The sequence below is a fragment of the Suillus subaureus genome (genome assembly GCF_016647635.1).
Source record: "Suillus subaureus strain MN1 chromosome Unknown BJ212scaffold_2, whole genome shotgun sequence".
Classification (NCBI taxonomy): Eukaryota; Fungi; Basidiomycota; class Agaricomycetes; order Boletales; family Suillaceae; genus Suillus; species Suillus subaureus.
Genome location: NW_024538558.1, coordinates 1,511,940 through 1,530,352, shown reverse-complemented (window position 1 = coordinate 1,530,352; position 18,413 = coordinate 1,511,940). Strand labels below are relative to the sequence as shown.

General features: G+C 47.6%; 8 protein-coding genes across 8 annotated transcripts; 6 read left to right on the top strand and 2 right to left on the bottom strand.

Moving 5' to 3' along the window:
• Positions 1-284: 284 nt before the first annotated feature.
• BJ212DRAFT_1475319 (GAMM1 protein) lies at positions 285-1,658 on the top strand (the record flags this gene model as incomplete). Its single annotated transcript, XM_041339219.1, has 8 exons — positions 285-332; positions 385-472; positions 523-694; positions 743-830; positions 877-1,029; positions 1,078-1,251; positions 1,304-1,544; positions 1,603-1,658. The coding sequence occupies 8 exons, from the start codon at positions 285-287 to the stop codon at positions 1,656-1,658; spliced, it is 1,020 nt and encodes a 339-aa protein (XP_041199218.1).
• Positions 1,659-1,918: 260 nt separating this feature from the next.
• BJ212DRAFT_315378 (uncharacterized protein) lies at positions 1,919-3,003 on the top strand. Its single transcript, XM_041342897.1, has 4 exons — positions 1,919-2,264; positions 2,319-2,460; positions 2,510-2,743; positions 2,804-3,003. Exons 1-4 carry the CDS (start codon positions 2,122-2,124, stop codon positions 2,822-2,824), a joined length of 540 nt encoding a protein of 179 aa, XP_041199217.1. The 5' UTR covers positions 1,919-2,121; the 3' UTR covers positions 2,825-3,003.
• On the top strand, positions 3,004-5,557 carry BJ212DRAFT_315347 (major facilitator superfamily domain-containing protein). Its single transcript, XM_041342896.1, has 9 exons — positions 3,004-3,396; positions 3,465-3,655; positions 3,713-4,196; positions 4,243-4,302; positions 4,364-4,457; positions 4,506-4,677; positions 4,727-4,800; positions 4,857-5,435; positions 5,498-5,557. Exons 1-8 carry the CDS (start codon positions 3,182-3,184, stop codon positions 5,394-5,396), a joined length of 1,830 nt encoding a protein of 609 aa, XP_041199216.1. The 5' UTR covers positions 3,004-3,181; the 3' UTR covers positions 5,397-5,435; positions 5,498-5,557.
• Positions 5,463-7,115, bottom strand: BJ212DRAFT_1475317 (uncharacterized protein; the record flags this gene model as incomplete). The annotated part of the gene is made up of 8 exons (XM_041339218.1): positions 5,463-5,773; positions 5,827-5,944; positions 5,997-6,124; positions 6,178-6,262; positions 6,311-6,364; positions 6,413-6,668; positions 6,722-6,860; positions 6,914-7,115. The coding sequence occupies 8 exons, from the start codon at positions 7,113-7,115 to the stop codon at positions 5,463-5,465; spliced, it is 1,293 nt and encodes a 430-aa protein (XP_041199215.1).
• A 466-nt stretch (positions 7,116-7,581) lies between these two features.
• BJ212DRAFT_1258266 (ribosomal protein L15e) lies at positions 7,582-8,400 on the top strand (the record flags this gene model as incomplete). The annotated part of the gene is made up of 5 exons (XM_041329926.1): positions 7,582-7,658; positions 7,716-7,870; positions 7,923-8,113; positions 8,169-8,255; positions 8,305-8,400. The coding sequence occupies 5 exons, from the start codon at positions 7,582-7,584 to the stop codon at positions 8,398-8,400; spliced, it is 606 nt and encodes a 201-aa protein (XP_041199214.1).
• A 1,977-nt stretch (positions 8,401-10,377) lies between these two features.
• BJ212DRAFT_1259993 (glycoside hydrolase family 16 protein) lies at positions 10,378-12,180 on the top strand (the record flags this gene model as incomplete). Its single annotated transcript, XM_041330076.1, has 13 exons — positions 10,378-10,547; positions 10,601-10,636; positions 10,754-10,870; positions 10,923-10,999; positions 11,052-11,074; positions 11,104-11,148; positions 11,197-11,269; positions 11,321-11,364; positions 11,414-11,573; positions 11,628-11,768; positions 11,818-11,832; positions 11,886-11,968; positions 12,019-12,180. 13 exons carry the CDS (start codon positions 10,378-10,380, stop codon positions 12,178-12,180), a joined length of 1,146 nt encoding a protein of 381 aa, XP_041199213.1.
• On the bottom strand, positions 12,012-13,991 carry BJ212DRAFT_313563 (sure-like protein). The gene is made up of 8 exons (XM_041342892.1): positions 13,738-13,991; positions 13,604-13,676; positions 13,491-13,538; positions 13,380-13,439; positions 13,251-13,327; positions 13,138-13,200; positions 13,042-13,075; positions 12,012-12,983 (listed from the first exon to the last, which is right to left on the bottom strand). The coding sequence occupies exons 1-8, from the start codon at positions 13,759-13,761 to the stop codon at positions 12,346-12,348; spliced, it is 1,017 nt and encodes a 338-aa protein (XP_041199212.1). The 5' UTR covers positions 13,762-13,991; the 3' UTR covers positions 12,012-12,345.
• On the top strand, positions 13,851-18,351 carry BJ212DRAFT_1317194 (ras guanine nucleotide exchange factor domain-containing protein). The gene is made up of 12 exons (XM_041334242.1): positions 13,851-14,917; positions 14,969-15,122; positions 15,175-15,339; positions 15,391-15,594; positions 15,651-16,080; positions 16,134-16,204; positions 16,261-16,402; positions 16,460-17,009; positions 17,061-17,161; positions 17,218-17,517; positions 17,569-17,791; positions 17,842-18,351. Exons 1-12 carry the CDS (start codon positions 14,114-14,116, stop codon positions 17,986-17,988), a joined length of 3,291 nt encoding a protein of 1,096 aa, XP_041199211.1. The 5' UTR covers positions 13,851-14,113; the 3' UTR covers positions 17,989-18,351.
• Positions 18,352-18,413: the final 62 nt, after the last annotated feature.

Genomic DNA, 18,413 nt, shown 5'->3' with positions numbered 1-18,413 from the left:
GCATCTTACTGAGACCGGGCTGGTTTCTGTACCGCTTCGATGACCAGATATTGCTAGTGTATATACTCTGATAATCAAGCTAAGTGAGAACTCCAACAAGACCTCGACAAGCGCTTGATTTTACGTAAGCATGTCGATAACCGATCGGAGTGTCTACTTATTGCCCATCTCAAAGAGACACTTTTATGACCTTGGCAAACAAGGTCATCTGTAGTCTACGTTCGCCGACCATTACCTCGACCTATCTATTTCGCCTGAATCGCAAGCTGAGTAGCAGGACAGTTATGTCACAGACAGGGCCCGCTACTAAAAAGCAGAGAATGGATGTCAAGGTTCGCTCAATCACTCACAGAGGATGTATCTTTATTTCCAGCGCCTGGATAGACCATAGGCACTCATAATGGCACATTCCATTGCGATGAAGCACTGGCAGTCTTTCTTCTGCGTCAGACGAACACCTATAAAGACGCAAGTGAGTGTCAAATTTTTCATCGGTGCTTACCTTCACAAGTGATTATCAAGGCCTAAAACGCAGTAGGGATCCAGCTGTCCTCGATGATTGCGACATAGTAGTTGATGTGGGAGCTGTGTACGACGAAAGCAAATGCAGATTTGATCACCATCAACGTGGTTTTACGGAGGTGTTCGGTCATGGCTTTAGCACCAAACTGTCATCTGCAGGTCTTGTCTACAAGTATGGAATTTCTGGATTCTTCTAGAGGTAACTTACAGCTCCATAAAGGCATTTTGGGAAGGAGGTTGTTGCCAGTGCGACAGGGCTAGAGCCGAGTGACAAGAAAGTTGACATACTGTGGTTGAAATTATATAAGGTATGCAGTCGCTCAAAGAGACTTGCGTCTTCCTAACCATTTGCAGGAGTTTATTGAGGCCTTGGATGCAATTGACAATGGAATCTCGCAATACTCCTCTCAAGAACAATCAAAATATCGCAACCGGACCGATCTCTCGAGTAGAGTTGGATGGCTTAATCCTCGCTGGAATGAGTCTACAGAGTCTCAGAAAGTGGATGTGGGTGTCTGCGTCTTTGCTTGTGACACAACTCGCTGAACTGTCTAGGTTCTGTTCTTGAAAGCTTCGCAGCTGACCGGGGATGAGTTCCTCGGCAGGCTTGACTACTATGCTAATGCATGGTTGCCTGCGCGTGATTTGGTATTGGCTGGGCTCTCATCGCGCCAGAATGTCGATGCCAGCGGAAAGATCATATTATTTGAGCAATTTGCTCCATGGAAGGTTATATTGTTGTCGATCACGACCTTTCACTGGATTCTGAAACATCTGACAGGAGCATTTGTTTGAACTTGAGGCTGAGCAGGGTATCTCCGAAGATGAACTTCCATTCTATGTGATATACCCTGACGAGACTGGGGGAAACTGGCGTATTCAGGCAGTCCCTGCCTCTCCTGAGAGCTTTGACAGTCGAAAGGCGCTGCCGGAGAAGTGGAGAGGCATGCGTGATGATGAGCTGTCAGAAGTAAGCGGTGTTGACGGATGTATATTCGTGCACGCATCAGGGTTCATTGGAGGTAGGTGAAGCATCAATGGTGCAGTTGCATCGGAGCTGATCTCTGGTATGTGTTTCAGGGAACAAGACGAAAGAAGGCGCTTTGAACCTAGCAAAATTGGCACTTAAGATGTAATCGAGATCTCGCTTTCAAGGAATCCCCATCTCGGTAGCCCAGTTTTACACGCCCCGCGAGTTTAAATTGCCGTTATACATGGCAGTTGATATGTAGACCAGATGAAATGTTCTTTGGTGAAAAGAGCGGAGACTATTTGATGTTTGATACTGCATCTGACCTACGTAATTTGAGTTGCCGTCGGTGCACTGGTGAGTATTCCTCTCCATGTGACATTTAACTTGCTGCAGACACGTTTTGATCTACAGCCTGCCCGAATAAGATGTGCGGTACTTGAACACATCCGGCAATACTCACCCTCGTGTTCTTCGCATGTCTCGCAGCTGCATGGGGGCCACGAATGGAACGCGCGCAAAGGTCCAGGATGGCTACTATTAGTTTGGTCTACCCTTCTTACTTCTAACCCGTATCTTACCATTCGGAAGCTTTGACTCTCTTTCATTTCTTTTGACACCGTTGAACGATGGCTTACATCAAAGCCCATTACCACCCTTTCCTTTTCATTCTCATCACTATGTGTGCTATGGCTGAGCTGGGCCTCACTGCCTACCTTATTAGCGTTGGAAACGAGAGTCGTAATTGGCCTAGCGCTCGTTATCATTCACTGCAAGCCTGCTTTCTACCTCGAAAGGAAGTCCTGCTAATATAGGATGCATTCAGCTTAATACTCTTCGAGTTCAACGCCGTGTGGACCACATTATTCGGGGCAGCTTATATGCTGTGGATTGTTGATGGTGCTGTGCACCTTCTTGCCAGCATAGCAAGTTCCATCGTTTGGCTTGCTATCACTTCGGCACTTTGGGTAAGACATCTTACGGTATAAAAACCAACAGTTTAACCCGGGTGGATAGGGCGCCGCAGCTGGCATGATGCACAACACGCGGAGTGGGGGCGATTGTAATTGGATAGCCAATAGCTCCGCGTCCGTTAACGGGGTCTTGCCATGCGATGCACCACAGGAGCTAAGTGTGTCCAGCTGTCGAGAAACGCTAACAGTCGAAGCAGTCGGCTGGGTACTGTTCGGACTTTGCGTCCTCACGCTCTTTGCGACATGCATGTGGGTACGAACGAGCAAGCGAGGATATGTGAGTGCAGAGTATAAGCCGGGGATGTGACAAGTTGATAATGGGTGCCGCCCTTACCAGAACTCAAGCTTTTATGTCTAAGAAATTGCTTATAAAACAGGGACTGGACTTTGGAAGTAGTGTGCGATGTGGTTTTAATTGAATCTACTTACGTCCGTGCGTCTAGTTCATCGAGTCAATCTAAGCGATTACGATTACGTATGGCAGTGTCAAATTACGGCCCGGGTGTATAGTTGGCCGAACCACAGTCCCGGTTCTTTCTGTGACTTCAGGCGTGTATGCTTGCAAACCAATACTTGCAGATAAACCAGATAGTGATAGTATAGAAGACGCGACCATTTGCAATTCAGAACTAGGGTCTGAGTCGAATTGGGGTCGAAAGTTGTGGAGTCAAGGTTACGTCATCCAAGCTTATCAGATAAGAGCGTTGGCGATCTAATGCACAACTTCAACACAATGACTGGCCACCGTCCTGGACTTGACATCTCGATTCCAAATCACAGCTACACGGAATCACATATAAACTCTGCCTCTACCAGACCGCGTGATGAGGAGCTTATAGAGAGTGGGGGTGCTATCTCTCCAACGAGGGCATCCATTGTTCGGATGTTGGCTCTACTGTGTGCGTGTTCTCTCAGCGTCGGTAGCCACTAGTGCGTTTTCCTTCCATTCGTACATTCCCTCCATATTTTCCTAATATCTACTGTACCCCATCTTACAGTGCGTCATACACACTAGGGCCACTGAAATCTCGACTGGCGCGAGAGATTAACACATCCAACACGGAATTTAGTCTGTTGATTTCTGCATTCAGTTTAAACAGTACATGGACACCTCTGGTCGGGGGCCTGATGGCGAGTAAACTTGGTACAACGCTCACTAGTATCGTTGCTACTGGTGTCATATTTTTTGGCAAGTAGTATTTGTTCATGCTATGTTCATGCTATGCACTTTCTCATCCCTTTCTAGGTCAAGTTTTGCTACTGGCGGGTGACATAAAAGGAGATGTTCGATTGATGGCATTCGGCCTGTTCGTGTTCGGATTTGGAGTTAGTCCTCTTGCGGTTGTGCAAGAGTCCATTATCGTGCGATTCTTTAAATCGCACGGGCTCGGTGTCTCAATGGCACTGGGTCTTGTAGCTGGAAAATTGGCGTCATTTATTTCGGCGCGAACTTCACTCCCTCTTGCGGAACGTTTTGGGCGTCATGCACCATTCTACGCGTCCACATTTCTAGCTGCTCTTTCCCTTTTCATCAACTTGGTCTACATGGCATCCTCAAAGTGGCTTATACGAGGTTCTGGCACTGTTTTGCTAGAGGCTTCCGAGATAAGAAGCGAGGCTAGGCGCCGCTCCCTGTATGATATCTCCGAGGCTCAGGCGCTGGAAAAAGTTGCACAAAAACGCCACATCAGGTTCAAAGATATTCCAAAGCTTGGGGATATCTTCTGGGCGTGCGTGACGAGATTAGAACTCATGACTTATGCTGACCTTTCGCAGCTACATAGGGCTAAACATCCTCTGTGGCACTATATGGGCCCCTTTCACCCATCTGGCAGCGTGAGTCTGCATACCAGGACATCTTTCGTGACTCATAACGTTCTGTGCGACTTTTCTTTAGCAACATCTTTGAAAAGAGATATGGATTGACGGAGAACGATGCAAGTACACAAGCTTCCTACCTTCTGGTTGGGAGCATACTATTGTATCCCACCGTAAGCGGATCTCATATTGCTCCATAATCTTGACCGACACCACGTTAGACCGGATTCATAGTGGACCGGATGAAGCATCCACAGGCTGTACTTCGCATGTTCATGCTGTCATCTGTATTGACGTTGCTTGGATACGCATGGCTTGTTCTGCCGCCATCATGGACGGGAACGCCTTCCCCTGCAATTGCTGCCTTTGCCACTGGCATTGGCTTCTCCCCTTGTGAGTTAGCATCGCACTTTTTAACCATCATTCATGCGACGTGTTCTAGTACTCCTTGTGGTCTTGGTCCCTCAGTTGGTCCCGTTTAAGTTTGTATCAACTACTCTGGGTGTCCACAAAAGCGTAAATCGTTTATTCAGTTCAGTGTCCTTATCTGAGCTATGGACTTGACATTTCAGATGGAACAAACAGGCGCGACGATTTTCCAAACCATAGCTGGCCTTGTTTTGGACGGTGCATCGCCCCATCAACGAGCCCCAAAAAGCTATCAGTACACGACCCAGCAGTTGTTGAATGTGTTTTTCGGTTTCAATTTTTTGCAACTGCTAGGTATCATCGGTCTATCGCATCTTGATCACCGGCGGAGGCAAGCAGCAGAGACTCTTGCGAACGTGGTCGGGGATGAAGAAGATGCCGAACGTGAATCAGAAGAAGAGTCGACCTTCACCGGGGGCGAAGGAGATATACTGGCTTCTGAAATCGGACCATTGTCTTCTCCAGACCCAAGAAAGCCTCTACTCGGTCGCCGGCCCAGAGCAAATTCTAGGGCCAGTTATTTCCCTTCTTCTTGTCCTCCTCAAGGGGTTCGTGGACACTCGGAGATAAGGAGGGGCCGGATTTTTGTGTGTCTTTGCGCCATGCTTGTTGGCAGTGCTTGGGTATTGTTTTTGAGCACTGCGTGGTTGAGGCTCCGGTCGAAACAGCAAAGAGATATATAAGAGTCCATATGGCTAGTGTTTAGATACTTGTTTCCAGATGTAAGATTCTCCCAGCGTCCTGGGCCACTATCTACGCGCACTCATTAACCAGTGTCCACAAGGCACCCCGACAGTTTCATCCGAGGTGTCTGATGTCGCAGAAACGTCAAGCAAATCAGGGAGTAGTGTGACAGACGTTGCGAAAGTTGGAGATGGGAAACTCTCGTTTTCGGTACGCTTGGCGGGTAATTTCTTCCTCCATGATTCGATCATTTCCCAGATGAGGGCTGGATCCTTTGGCTTTTTAAAGAGAAGATCTGGGCCGTATGGCTCGTCCACTCCCCTATCTGAAACATCGAGCGCTACCGCACCTGCAGCTCCAGCCGAGGATGCCGGTTCTGCTCAACATGTGAGTTCAAATGATGAAGGCACGACGTATCATATATTTCACCATCACTCGTGCCGCTCCAGCTCGATAAAGAAGGAGCGATTTCTAGCTCTTTTTCCGGTTCAGCGATTGGTAGCTCGGATTCATCATCCGAGAAGATGTTATGAACAGGTTCCGCAACCTGTTGACTGACTTAGCTCAGTCATTCCTAATGAGGATATTTCAACGCCAACCTCCACCGGTTGTACAAAACCACCAGGGGCACGGAGAGCCGAGCCGAGCCAATATAGCAACGCATGCATAACGGTCGGAGAACGTGATTGGGCGTCTATAACAGGAGAAATGAATGCTGTCGTCCAACCTATCAAGCCATGATGAATTCCTTTCTCTGATCTCGCTTGGGGCAGATCTTACCGCGTGAAAACATACCAAAAGCCCACTGTTGGTATGAAGTCAGAATGAAGAAGGGGGTTTGACTGTGGACGCAGGTGTCCCATAACTAAAGGATCTCTTCAGAGTCTGGGAAATGTGCATTATGTGCACTTACCTTCCCCCAAAGGCGTTCCTTCCCACGTAACGGGCGCGCAGTGCCTTCAGGAAGCTACCAAATATGTTCCGTATTCACGGCTCAGGTGTTCCAAGTACGTACCGATTTGAGTTGAGTGAATTGCCACATGAATTCGTCGGACAATATCCAAGGAGGTTGGCAGGCAACAACTACAGATAAATCATATATATCGGGGTGATGTTGGTTGACATCTGTCCAGTGAAATTTCTTGAAATTGTCGTCATCGCAGCTATGATCATCAAGCGTGACAAACCCCCAATCTTTCGTTGCAGGAAACATGATATGAAAAACTCGTTGAACTGTTTGCAAGGGGAAATTGTCCAACCAATCACACACTCTGATGATAGCAAGGTTAAATGAACCTCATGTTCCAGGTAATCGTTTACATACCGATTGATATCCGATGCTGCAGGAAGCAGCAGTTTTGGAACATTGAATCTATGCGAGGAGCGTACTGTAAACCGCTCGCCTGTTTGCCGGTCCTCATCGTACAGACAGAGCGAGCGATTTGGCACATGCTCCTCGATCCCTGCAGATGGTAAGGGTTTAGCTCGCGAAGCTTATTGTTAACAGCAAACCTACAATCATTAACAAGTTTATCAAACGCAGAATCCAGGAAAACTATGTTAGCAAGATTTCGATGTCGTCGACGAATAGTAAGCGTTCTTTTGCGGCTCTTATGTCCCTGTTGAAACGTCAACTCTGGTTTGTGCATGAGCTTCAGTCGGGGTAGAACAGCGTCCTTAAGGTAGCCTTGCAAGTCGTCTGTAGCTCTGTAAGACATATTGACCTCGCAGCAAATATACGTGGGGGGGATGTTGGGACGGCCCTCTGAGGATAGCAATCATTATATATCAACACGTTGCCGAAAAACCTTGATACAGGCTAGAGTATAATACAACGATTGACAACAACAAGAAGCACATGAGGAAACAAGGAATCGCCAATTGGCAAATCACAAAGGGTCGCCTAAATGAGGCAGGCTGCTGGCATAATCCGACGTACAACGGCAATACCCGAATACACTCCTCCAGTCGTCAAACAAGACGTCGTTGTCGTCCCCGAGTCAAGATTTTCAAGAGGTATGTTTCCGTGTTGTTGTCGTATGCAGCTATGCTGGAAGAGATCTGCATCGCTGTCAGAAACTCTAGTTTGGAGAAATCCGAATGGAAATTGATGGATGCTTTTGTCTTGACTGGATGTATGTTGACTTACCGAGTCACTAACCATCTTGCATTGCAGCGTGCAACATGGGCGCATACAAATACATCAGCGAGTTGTACAGAAAAAAGCAGTCCGATGTACTGCGTTTTCTCCTCCGTGTCCGGTGAGTCCTGATGCTGGTGATACATTAATGACGAAAGTTGCTGAATTCGTACTCTAGATGCTGGGAATACCGCCAATTGAAAGTCGTTCATCGTGCATCTCGCCCTTCTCGCCCTGACAAGGCCCGTCGTTTGGGATACAAGGCCAAGCAGGGCTACGTTATCTACCGTATCCGCGTCCGTCGTGGTAACCGCAAAAAGCCAGTTCCAAAGGGTAAGCTACTGACCGACACGTCCGTTCGATATACACACAATTCATCTTTCAGGTGCCACCAACGGCAAGCCTGTTCGTCAGGGTGTCAACCACTTGAAGCCCCAGCGCAGTCTCAGGAGTACCGCTGAGGAACGTGTTGGAAGGCGTTGTGGAAACCTGCGAGTCCTGAACTCATACTGGGTAAACCAGGACGGCGTTTACAAGTATTTCGAAGTTATCCTTGTGGATCCCAACCACAAAGCTGTAAGCCCGAGGTTTACTCCGTCTATTATATTTACAAGGACGAATTATGGTGTAGATTCGCCGGGATCCCCGTATCAACTGGATTACCAAGCCAGTGCACAAACGCCGCGAAGCCCGTGGTCTCACCAGCGTTGGGAAACAGGTCCGTTCATCACTCAAGGTCCTCAGGGTTTTTCTGATGCTCGTTGCAGAACAGGGGATTGGGCAAGGGCCATCGTCACAACCACGCTCCTGCTCGCTCAACCTGGAAAAAGCACAACACACTCTCTCTTCGTCGTTACCGCTGATTCACTTGCGTATTTTCTGTTGTTCTGCCACTATGTTACTTCATACTCGCTATGCTTTGTATGACCATGAAGCTTCGCCAAAAGGATACATGTGCCCCTACATCACCACTGACGGCCAACAAGCATGATTTGACAATGTTTACCTCATAAGTCTGGCGAAATCTGACCCCCTTCATATGCGATGCATGAGATATAGGGATGCACGAACTGGTGGTAGGCAATAGTAATTTGTCTTTTGTTTTGATGAATCGATGTAAACCCTGAGCCAGATCAACCGTCAAGCTGTTCCAAGTTCTACATTGCCTCGGAGGCACGAATAAAATGATTGTGTGTTGGTCATTTTGAATTAGCTTCTTGTTGATGAACCATTATCACCCCATGTCAAATTCCAAGCTAATGTTTTACACCTACCATGACAGTCTTCCGTCAACATTACTGGGCCCGGGCGAAAAGAAAAAAAAGGAAATAACACCCAGCCTGAACCCAACCTCGAGCCTACTGCAAAGTGTCTCAGTGCAGGCGGGAACGGCGATCTGCGCCTATGCTATCATTTCCCTGTGAGTACGAGGGTCTGGGACTCTGCATCGTGAGGCACACAATGACTTGAACTTTTGCTAAATATCACTGGACTGCTGACTCGTGTTGCACAGTACAGTTCTACGTGTAGCCTACCATTTTCAGGTACATTTCCTCCAAGGTTTAGGACTATCCTCAATTTAGCAGCTGCACCAGCGGCTCGGAATCGATCCCATTCAAGTTTCGAGTAGTGTGTGGTAAAAGCCTATTCTGCATTTGGCTTTTCTTCAAAGTCAACTGATACGGTCGTTGGTCATTGGCGGCCCTTGACGGTCATTCTGAACCAACGTCCAAACTGGATAGTATCAGTTCTCTATTGGCTTTTATTGTCCGCGACTGACACCGAAACTCACAGCCCTGGCTCCGACCCTGCTCCATCTCCCTGTTCCTATTTCGAAACAGTCTGACGACCGGATCTCAAAACGAATGAGGTACACTGAACTCCCTTGGCAGAGGTCAAGACCTCGATCGCCGCTCGTCAAGCATATCTTCTGGTCATTGATAAGTAAGGATTCGATTCTGACTTTCTTTACAACTCCCATTAGTGCTTACTCTGCATCCAATCGCTCGTTAACGTTGCTTCCTTCAAGTTTCTCGACAAGTCCTCGTCCAGAAAGTTGCGCTGTACCATATGGTTTTGCAACAAGACATATCTCGTCGTGGTCTAAGTTTCTGTCTAAGGAAGACTGGTCTTTGACAATATGGCCGAACTCATTCCCGTTGTATCCTATAGTATTGTCAAACTCGATCACATACCGCTGTACTTCATCCAAGCCCACGATGCACAGTGCAAGTCCCCGCATACGAAAATAGTGGTGTCAAGCCACCGCTACGGCACTCACAGTATCCGTCGTAGTTGCCTGTCTGTTATTGTTGCAGACGTTGTTGACAATGAGATTGGGGTAGAGAATGAGTGGGGCATTGATGAACTACAGAATTCACGTGTATCGTACCAGTTGTACAAGACTTTCAGTGATGATCTTATAAGGGAAATTTTGGGCTGTGAACTCTACATAATTAACCTTAAGGCCATCATGCTGCCAATCCGCAGTTGCAAACTGGCATATCACGGCACGTAACTGCAGACGGTCAGCCAACCGTTCGCGTCATCATTGATGCAGAACAATTTTTTAAATTAGTGATGTGACAGACATTCGCCTCGTGTCCAGCATGATGGCACTGTGAGAGGCTTATGATTGCTGCGGTAATTCATTTGGCCACATCCAAGTCACATCTATAAATTTATTGGAGCTACGCTAGTGGCAACTGCCAATGTTATTGTGTTCGTACGCCGCACCTTAAATCCCCGTTTGTCTTCTTTGAATTACATTCCTCTTCCCGAGCATGCTGAAACTTCGTCATGCAATCATTTGCCTATTATACGGACATCTTTCGGAGACTATGGCCTTCCCAAGCATTCTCAACAACATTAATTGGAAGTCTGGAGTTGAGTCGCTAGGCAGCTTTGAATGGTCAAAGACCACAATACCGACGAAGAGAGAAACTGCGCCCAACGGATCCACTATACTGTGGGTTATTCAAGATACCTATGAGGGCAGTACTTTTTTCGAGTAAGTTTCTCCACCAGATCACTCAATCGGTGCTGGTAGCTGACGTGCTGCAGTACATTTGACTTCTACACTGGTCCAGATCCTACAAAGTAATGTTTGGTTTAATTTTCGGGGTACTCAACACTCAGTGAGAATTGTTCAGTGGTTTGGTGACGTGCGTGTCTATCTGTCGCACGGGATTCTTTCATTCTTAAAATTCGAAATAGTTTTGTTGACCAACAGACGGCATTCAACGACGGCTTAGCATATGTAACCTCCTCCAACCAGGTCATCATGCGGGGCGACAATACAACTCAGCTAGCATATGGGGTCAACAGAAGCAGGTCAAAAAAACATCAGTGCGGTGAGTACGCCGAGACTAATCTGATCTCTTAGTGTCCGCATAGCAAGTCAGGCTCAGTACAATATGGGTCTCTTCATACTGGATCTGGACATGGCTCCATGGGGTTGTGGTGCGACAACTTTCTTTCAATGCAGTGATGTCATTTAATTATTCTAATCAAGGTGTTTGGCCTGCATTTTGGCAAGTAATGCTACGCGAAGGTTGGATGATGAGTCTGACGATATAGCCAGGACGGTTGGGGATGGGCCATGGCCATATGTAAGCCTGAAATACCTTTGCGTTCTCACTCAATAATCTCTATCAAAGACTGGTGAAATAGACATCATCGAGGGTGTGCACGACAACGAACACAACCAAGTCACCTGGCACACTGCTCCTGGTAAGCGAACGAGTTCGCTAGCTACTTGCTCCACAACTCACGTAACTCTAGGTTGCAACTTAACCCAGAATACCAACTTCACTGGGACGATTGTGGTGCGTCCTGTCTTACCATGAACGAGAGGTGGTGGGATAATTGTTAAAGCAAACAAATGGCACGGATAACCTTCAATGCAATGCGTTCATCAACTACAACGCAGGGTGCGGTGTAACAGAATGGAGCCACGCATCATATGGCCCATTATTTGACGAGGCTAATGGCGGTGTCTTTGCTATGAAATGGGATGAAAACGGCATCGCAGTTTGTACGTTCGTGAACCTCACAGTACTGTGAGACTCTAAACCGGTTCACCCCACAGGGTCATTTTACCGTGCAGCTATTCCTCTGGATATTTCACAGGGAGAACCAAACCCATCCAACTGGGGTGAACCTGTCGCTGAATTGTCCACCCAGTCGTGTGATATCACTAACTACTTCGTAAATCACTCGATCATATTTGGTGAGTATTTTGATAAGATTCAGATCCTCATTGCTCACCGACAATGCAGACATCACGTTTTGTGGTGAGGCTTCATTACTGAGGTGCAGATTGAAGCGATTTATCAGGACCAACCAGGTGACTGGGCCGGCAACTCATACGCTACAACAGATTGTCCTGGCACCTGCGAGAGCATACTGATGGATCCGGCTAATTTTGTTGTGAGATCCTATTGCTTTCTTGCATTTCTTTGTCTCAACTGGCCCCATAGAATGCCTCTTGGATCATCAACTCGCTCAGTGTCTACAAACAGGCTTGGATAGAAAACGGCGGCACGTCGAGCACAATCCGAACACATCCAATCATGAACTTGATGACTGGTTGGATTATCTCTACAGTAGTATTCTTACACATCGTGCATGTCTTGCTTTAAGATGCTGGCTGTCCAAGCAGAGACGTAACAAACTATTAGACGAGCTATTGTGGACGATCAGAGGCCAGTGACACGGGGACCTGTTGATAGACCTTGCACCCCTAAAGTTCTCCTCATGACTCGCTTGCATTGATGATATAAATGATATCAAAGAATTGGAGTACTCTAAAGTTTCAAGATCCTCAGAGATTCTGTCCCTATTGCCGCAGGGTCATGATCTACATGTGCAAAACATGCCCGTAGCGGAGTAATGCTCGCGTGGCCTTTAGCGATGGCCCAACCATCCGAGCCAACTGGGAGAGAACCGACCGAAGGTGTAATGAGGGGTTGGAAATCAGGGGAGAATTTGAACACTAGCATTGCAGGTTCATCTTTGGATACATCGCCTCCAGGTTCGCTTTCTTGTGTGAGATACTGTCCCGCCACGTCCGGGGCCTTTTCGGGGACGTCTCTCGTTGTGCTCGTAGCGTCACGAGCTGATACTGCTTTAAAAAGTCGCCCGTATGAGTTACGCCACATGTGCGTCCAATGGACATCTATGCCCTCGGGATTAAGAAGTTCCATTATCATGGGAACATTCACGTTGTACATGTCGATTTCTCCGTTGCGTATTCCATCAGCGTCTTTACCCCAATTATCCCATAGGTACTGAATGATCCGCCCAGAGAGGATATCTGCGGGTTCAAAAAGTTCGTTTGGGGTGGGATGGAGAACAGTGCCGTATGAAATTGCAATGGAACGGATCTGAGATAGCGCCGACGACATTGCAGCACCGATGGTTCCAGACGACATGGCGAAAGCGGCTGGATAATCATGATTTGTTCACAGAAGGTTCAAACATGGCGAAGAGAAAGTACAGACCAGAGGAATTTCTGCCAAGGTTTGGCCCCGAGATCTTACATACCGATATGGATTAGACTTCAAGAGTTATCACAGAGAGCAGCTGAAAGTACTGACCACAAGGTCGATTTTTCCGGGATATAGGTTATGAAGTGCGATATTGGTGCAGGTTGCGGGGGTCTACGGAGCATACGTCATGAGCTTGCGTCAAGAGTAGAAATCTTACATACACCGTCCAGCAGTACCCACTCGGCAACTTCACCCTCATTTAAAGGACGCGAAGCTGATGACACCTCTCCCATCCCGTCTCCAACAACCTCTCAATTACGGTGTAATTCTCATCAAACAATATCACTCACCGGGTTCCGTCGGGTAGTAATACTTTCCTTTCGTGATTTCCTTAATGTGAAACGCTTTCCCTGCAAGAGGTGTATCAGCACGAGAGCTTGAATAGGATTGTTCAGGTTCACCGATCCACGATTTCTGGGAGCTTGGCACGACTACTTTTACATCCCACCCTGGTTTAATGTCACTAAGTTGGACGCAAGCGTCTTCATGCATGTGGATTTCACTGAAAGCTTACTGAGATTTGTGGTGAGATGACGATAAAGCCCATATATGTATGGAGATTGGGGACCTGGGGGGCCGTCATCATTCTTTGGATTGACATTGGTTATAGTCAGTGAAAAAACTTGAGAAGGAAGAATAAGTACTTGCGACGAGTAGAACTCTGGGAGACATGAGCTATGTAGTAGTATATCAGGAATGATAATGAAATGACCCTTGTTGTCACCAGCGACGGCGATAGTGACGAGCGCCTGTGTGTAAGATCATCGATTCCCATAATTAAAAACCGTCCCCCATCTTGAACCACGAAACTTTTTCTGTGCCTTCGTTTTCGCTTCTGCTCTCGCTAGCCCTTCTTCGACGTTGCCCACAGCGATATCAGGCAACACCTTTAATCGAGGCTAATTCTTCAAGGGCTAGGCTAAGCTATCGTTATTTCTACTTAGACGTTGGCTCTACTGAGGCTGCTCGAGCCGCTGTGTTCATGATCCACTGGTAATTCCATACCTCTCAACGACTACCAGACATGACTACACCAACGACCAACACAAGCCATTGTCTACCCGCCATACCATCCCTCCCACCAATTCAGATGCCCGGCGACACCGATAAAAACACTTACCTCGACCTGGGACATGATCCAATCGCACCTGTGTCTGCATCGTCCACATCCCCCCAGGCTTCTTTCTCCTCTACTTCATCTACTCTTGTTGTTCCTCGTGGCACTCCTTTCGACACGGGCTGCTCCGGATTCTCATCCTCGATTTCAACCGACCCCTCGTCCCAGTCCTTGCGCAAATCAGTCTCTGTTGATTCATTTGCTGGTTATGATAGGGAAACGTCACAGAGAACAAGCAGTTCGCGAGCTGATAGAGGCAACACTTACTCCACTTTCGAGGTGCCTAGGACACATAAACAGGATGGCCTATTGCGTAGCGAACCCACTCTTTCTCAACCGTCTATTCGCAGTCGCGGTGCGAGTGTGAGTGCGGTGTATCAGAGTCGTGATTCCGGCATAGAGCACGAGCGGGAGGCCGAGCTTTTCCAACGGCTGAAGCGACCAAGTGAAGGCAGACGGGGCTCTGTGAAGGGCAAAGATCACCTCCGAACAGCTCCCCGTCCAGGCGATCTCAATCTCCCTCCACGCATGCCCGTTCAGGTTGTTGATGATACCCGCCGCTTGCATTCAACAACATCGCTTATTTCACTACCTGTATGTAACCCTGCGCTGGCCAATCTTACGTCAGGACGCGCAAGGAGTGACAGCCTTGGCTTGCAAACCACTACAATTTCAGGTAGAAATCTATCGATTGATACCCTACAACCCTCTGTGAGCACTCGCCACACCTGTTGAGCTCAATTTCTGATGTTGAGTGTCCAGCTTTTGTCCAAAGAAATAGCCATCGCAGTAGTCGGTTTATCCGGTTGTGGCAAGTCGACATTCATCTCGGAGGATGCTAAAGCACATGGAGCATCGGACATTGAGGCACTATTTGCGTCGTCGAGTGGAACTTTTTCTCCTGCTCCTTTCCGTTGTACGTTCATATTCAGTACCCATCTTGTTTTATCTGACTGCAATCTCTCAAGACACGCGCCACTTTGACTGGGCGATACCACGCGATTTCCCCGTGGTAATCTATGAGTTAGACATTGCAAAGGTCCTGCACGAAAACCTTCCACCCGTCAGTGGGGTTGTCGTGTGTTATGATGCTGCCAACAAGACTTCGTTTTCTCCTGTGGAAGAGTTCCTCGGTATGTTGCATTTCTCGTATTCCTGGTTTTTTTATCAATCATTTCCGAAAGGGCGGATACGACCGTTGAAGCTTTCGACCATAGTGGTGGCCTTGAAGACAGACCTGGATATCGTTGTCGATCCTGGACAGTCTTCGAACCTGTTGAAAAACTACGATGTTGGCCTGGTGCAGGTTGATCACTTGGGAGAAGCAGGGAGAGCTAGGATAAAGAAAGTATTCAATTGGTTGATAGTATCTATCTTGCCAGGTCCTCGTGAGTCTACAGAGTGGTATCTGAGTGTGGTGTTAAACCCTGTCATTGACTTCCAGATGCTGATCTTCGAAATCCCGCATCACCAGATGTTCGCCACTCACCGTTTACTTGGGAAGCCCGAGCATCAGCATCAGCAGCCACATCCACCGTCTTTTCTTCCACAACTTTTACACAGATCATGTCCCAAGACCAGGGTAGCTCGTTGCGACACTCGCCCACTTCTACACTCCCATCATCTCCGCCGCCAATCGCCATCTCTCCAACGCGTGCCCGGTCAACTCCAGATCTCCTCTCGACACACGAGATGTCGAAATTACGAGAATCATCTGAGCGAAAGTTATCGAATGCTCGCAGTGTCACAAGCTTTGTTGGGTCGTCAAGCGTAAATGCCTCGTCGTTCAGCTCCTTTATTTCTGGGAGAGATACTTCCTTGAATGTTACTGAGAACGGCCATTTTGATCATCCCGTGAGCAAAGACAAGGAACCGTGGGTCGTTTGCAATCATTCGAACTAGTGCTGCTAACATCATATTTACTTAGTCGCTCAGGACAATATGCAACCCTGGAGGAGTTACTTGATAAATTACTATTCCTTGCTGTCAGCGGTGATGGTAAGCTTGCCCTTTTTGACTTGTTGGCACTACAAGATTCACAGCATTGATCGTAGATCCAACATTTATCTCGCATTTCCTTCTCACATACCGAAGATTTGCAAGCCCTCGCAGTATTTTGTTGGCTATGCAGAAGCGAATGCGAGAGCTCGACAATTTGACTGGGGATCCGATGTTTGCGAGCTACGCACAGATGAGGTATCATAATTTTGCGATATGAAAAGCTATCGTCCTAACATGCCGGTTGATTTGAAGGATATGCCACCTACTTGAAACCTGGATCCGGACGTATCCACAAGACTTCGCCGTTCCGGGAGCCCCTGGCGCCTTACACGCCCTGGTCAGGTCGATCGTCGGGAAAACATACCTCCTACATTATGGTTCCGATTTCCTCCCGTTCCTTTCACACCTTCCCAACATCACAGACACGGATGCGGCCTGGGCGCTAAAATCCGAAAATCCTGTGGACGAGAGCGAGGACCCATACAGCATATCAGACGGAGAGGAGGAAGCACTGGTTGTTGAGATCGAATCACCCTCTACGAGCCATTCGTCGGTGGCTCGCTCGAATGACAACCTTCCTAGTGCAGCGAGCGTCAGGGAACGCAAGTCAAGCTTGCCGCTTAGCGCGAAGATATTTATACCGGTGAATTCGAGTCACAACCAAGGAGATGCTCAAGATATGTCTCCAAAGGATCTCCTGAACAAGCTAAGGAGTAATGCCCAGACTCTGGCTACTTTTGATTGCTCCGCGATTGCGGAGGAGATCACGCGAGTGGAAGCGAAGTTATTCATGGATATCGAGGTTAGCATCGACCACTATTGCGATTGCCGTGATCATGACGACCTTTTGCAGCCACGGCACTGGTTGCAATATACCCTCATGCCCGGACGCAAAGACCCTGAGTTGGACTCGATATCTCGATTCAATGCTATCTCCAATCACCTTGCCGATTGGTAAGTCGCCGTGGGTGAGTGGCGCCAATGATAAAGATGGTTAATGGTTTCTCCAGGGTGGTATCCCTCATACTATGTCACGACAAACCGAGGCACCGCGCAAGGCAGATAGAACGATTCGTGGATATCGCGCATGAGCTCCGCGCATTAAACAATTACTCAGCACTGCGTGCTTTTGTCGCTGGAATCAACAACTCTACTTTCCAGGGCGATGAAACCATGGAGATTTTCAAAAACAAGACTCCGGATCACTACAAGAATCTCTTGTCTTGGGATGTTCTTCTTCAACATCGCGGAGCTCATCAGGCTTATCGTATGGCGCTCAAAAACACTAAAGGCGCTTGTATACCAGCGCTGTAAGTGCGGTGACTTTCATGACAAATAGCTTGATCTTTGCCTCTTATTAGGGAGGTCCATATGTCTGACCTTATTCGTGCCCATGAAGGGAACCCCAATGTCAATCTGGAAGATCCTACAAAAATCCACTGGGGCAAATTTAATATGTTTGGCCGGTTTATTCAAACCACCTCCCACTGCCAGATACAGTGTCAAACAAATCCAGATTATTGCCTGCCGTCACGAGATCGAATACTGAAGGTCATATTCAACGAATATGTCATGTCGGAAGATGTGCGTCTTCATCCGAAAACTCCTACCCTCCTTTAATTAACTCTACACAGATGCAAACATCTCGAATGGCGCCCCTTCCGGACTCAGATTTAGTTGAAGAACCCTTCCGCTCTACGCTGCCTCGAACAATGTCACGCGAACATTCAACATCCTCCCAAAGAGACGCAACAATTCTTCGCAGAATACTGCAACGGTGAAGACAGCCCCAGCATGTATCAGGATTTTCCTTTATGTATCTGCAGTTTGTTTCTATTCATCTGTCACTCTGATCCCATTTATTTGATACCCCGTCCTGTACGTATCATATTTGTTATTCGGCAAATGTACCCTTTCATGTTCAAGTTACGTCGCTACCTCGCACTCATCCCATAGGCACAGTAGCAAATCTTAGCATCCATTGAACCAGTTGAAGAACGTGTTGCACCTATAGCCAATGTGTGTAACATACGCTCTGTAGTCAAACTTGTTAGCTTCTCTTGAGTTCTGAAAAGAAATTTCAGATCGAGCACGTGACATTTTTGTGTAAGTTTTGAAGTCAATGCCAGTGTGTTACACCAACGGTAGGCCAGATCTTTATAACACAACTGCTCGTAGCATCGTTCCCCGAGGGACTTCATAGTCT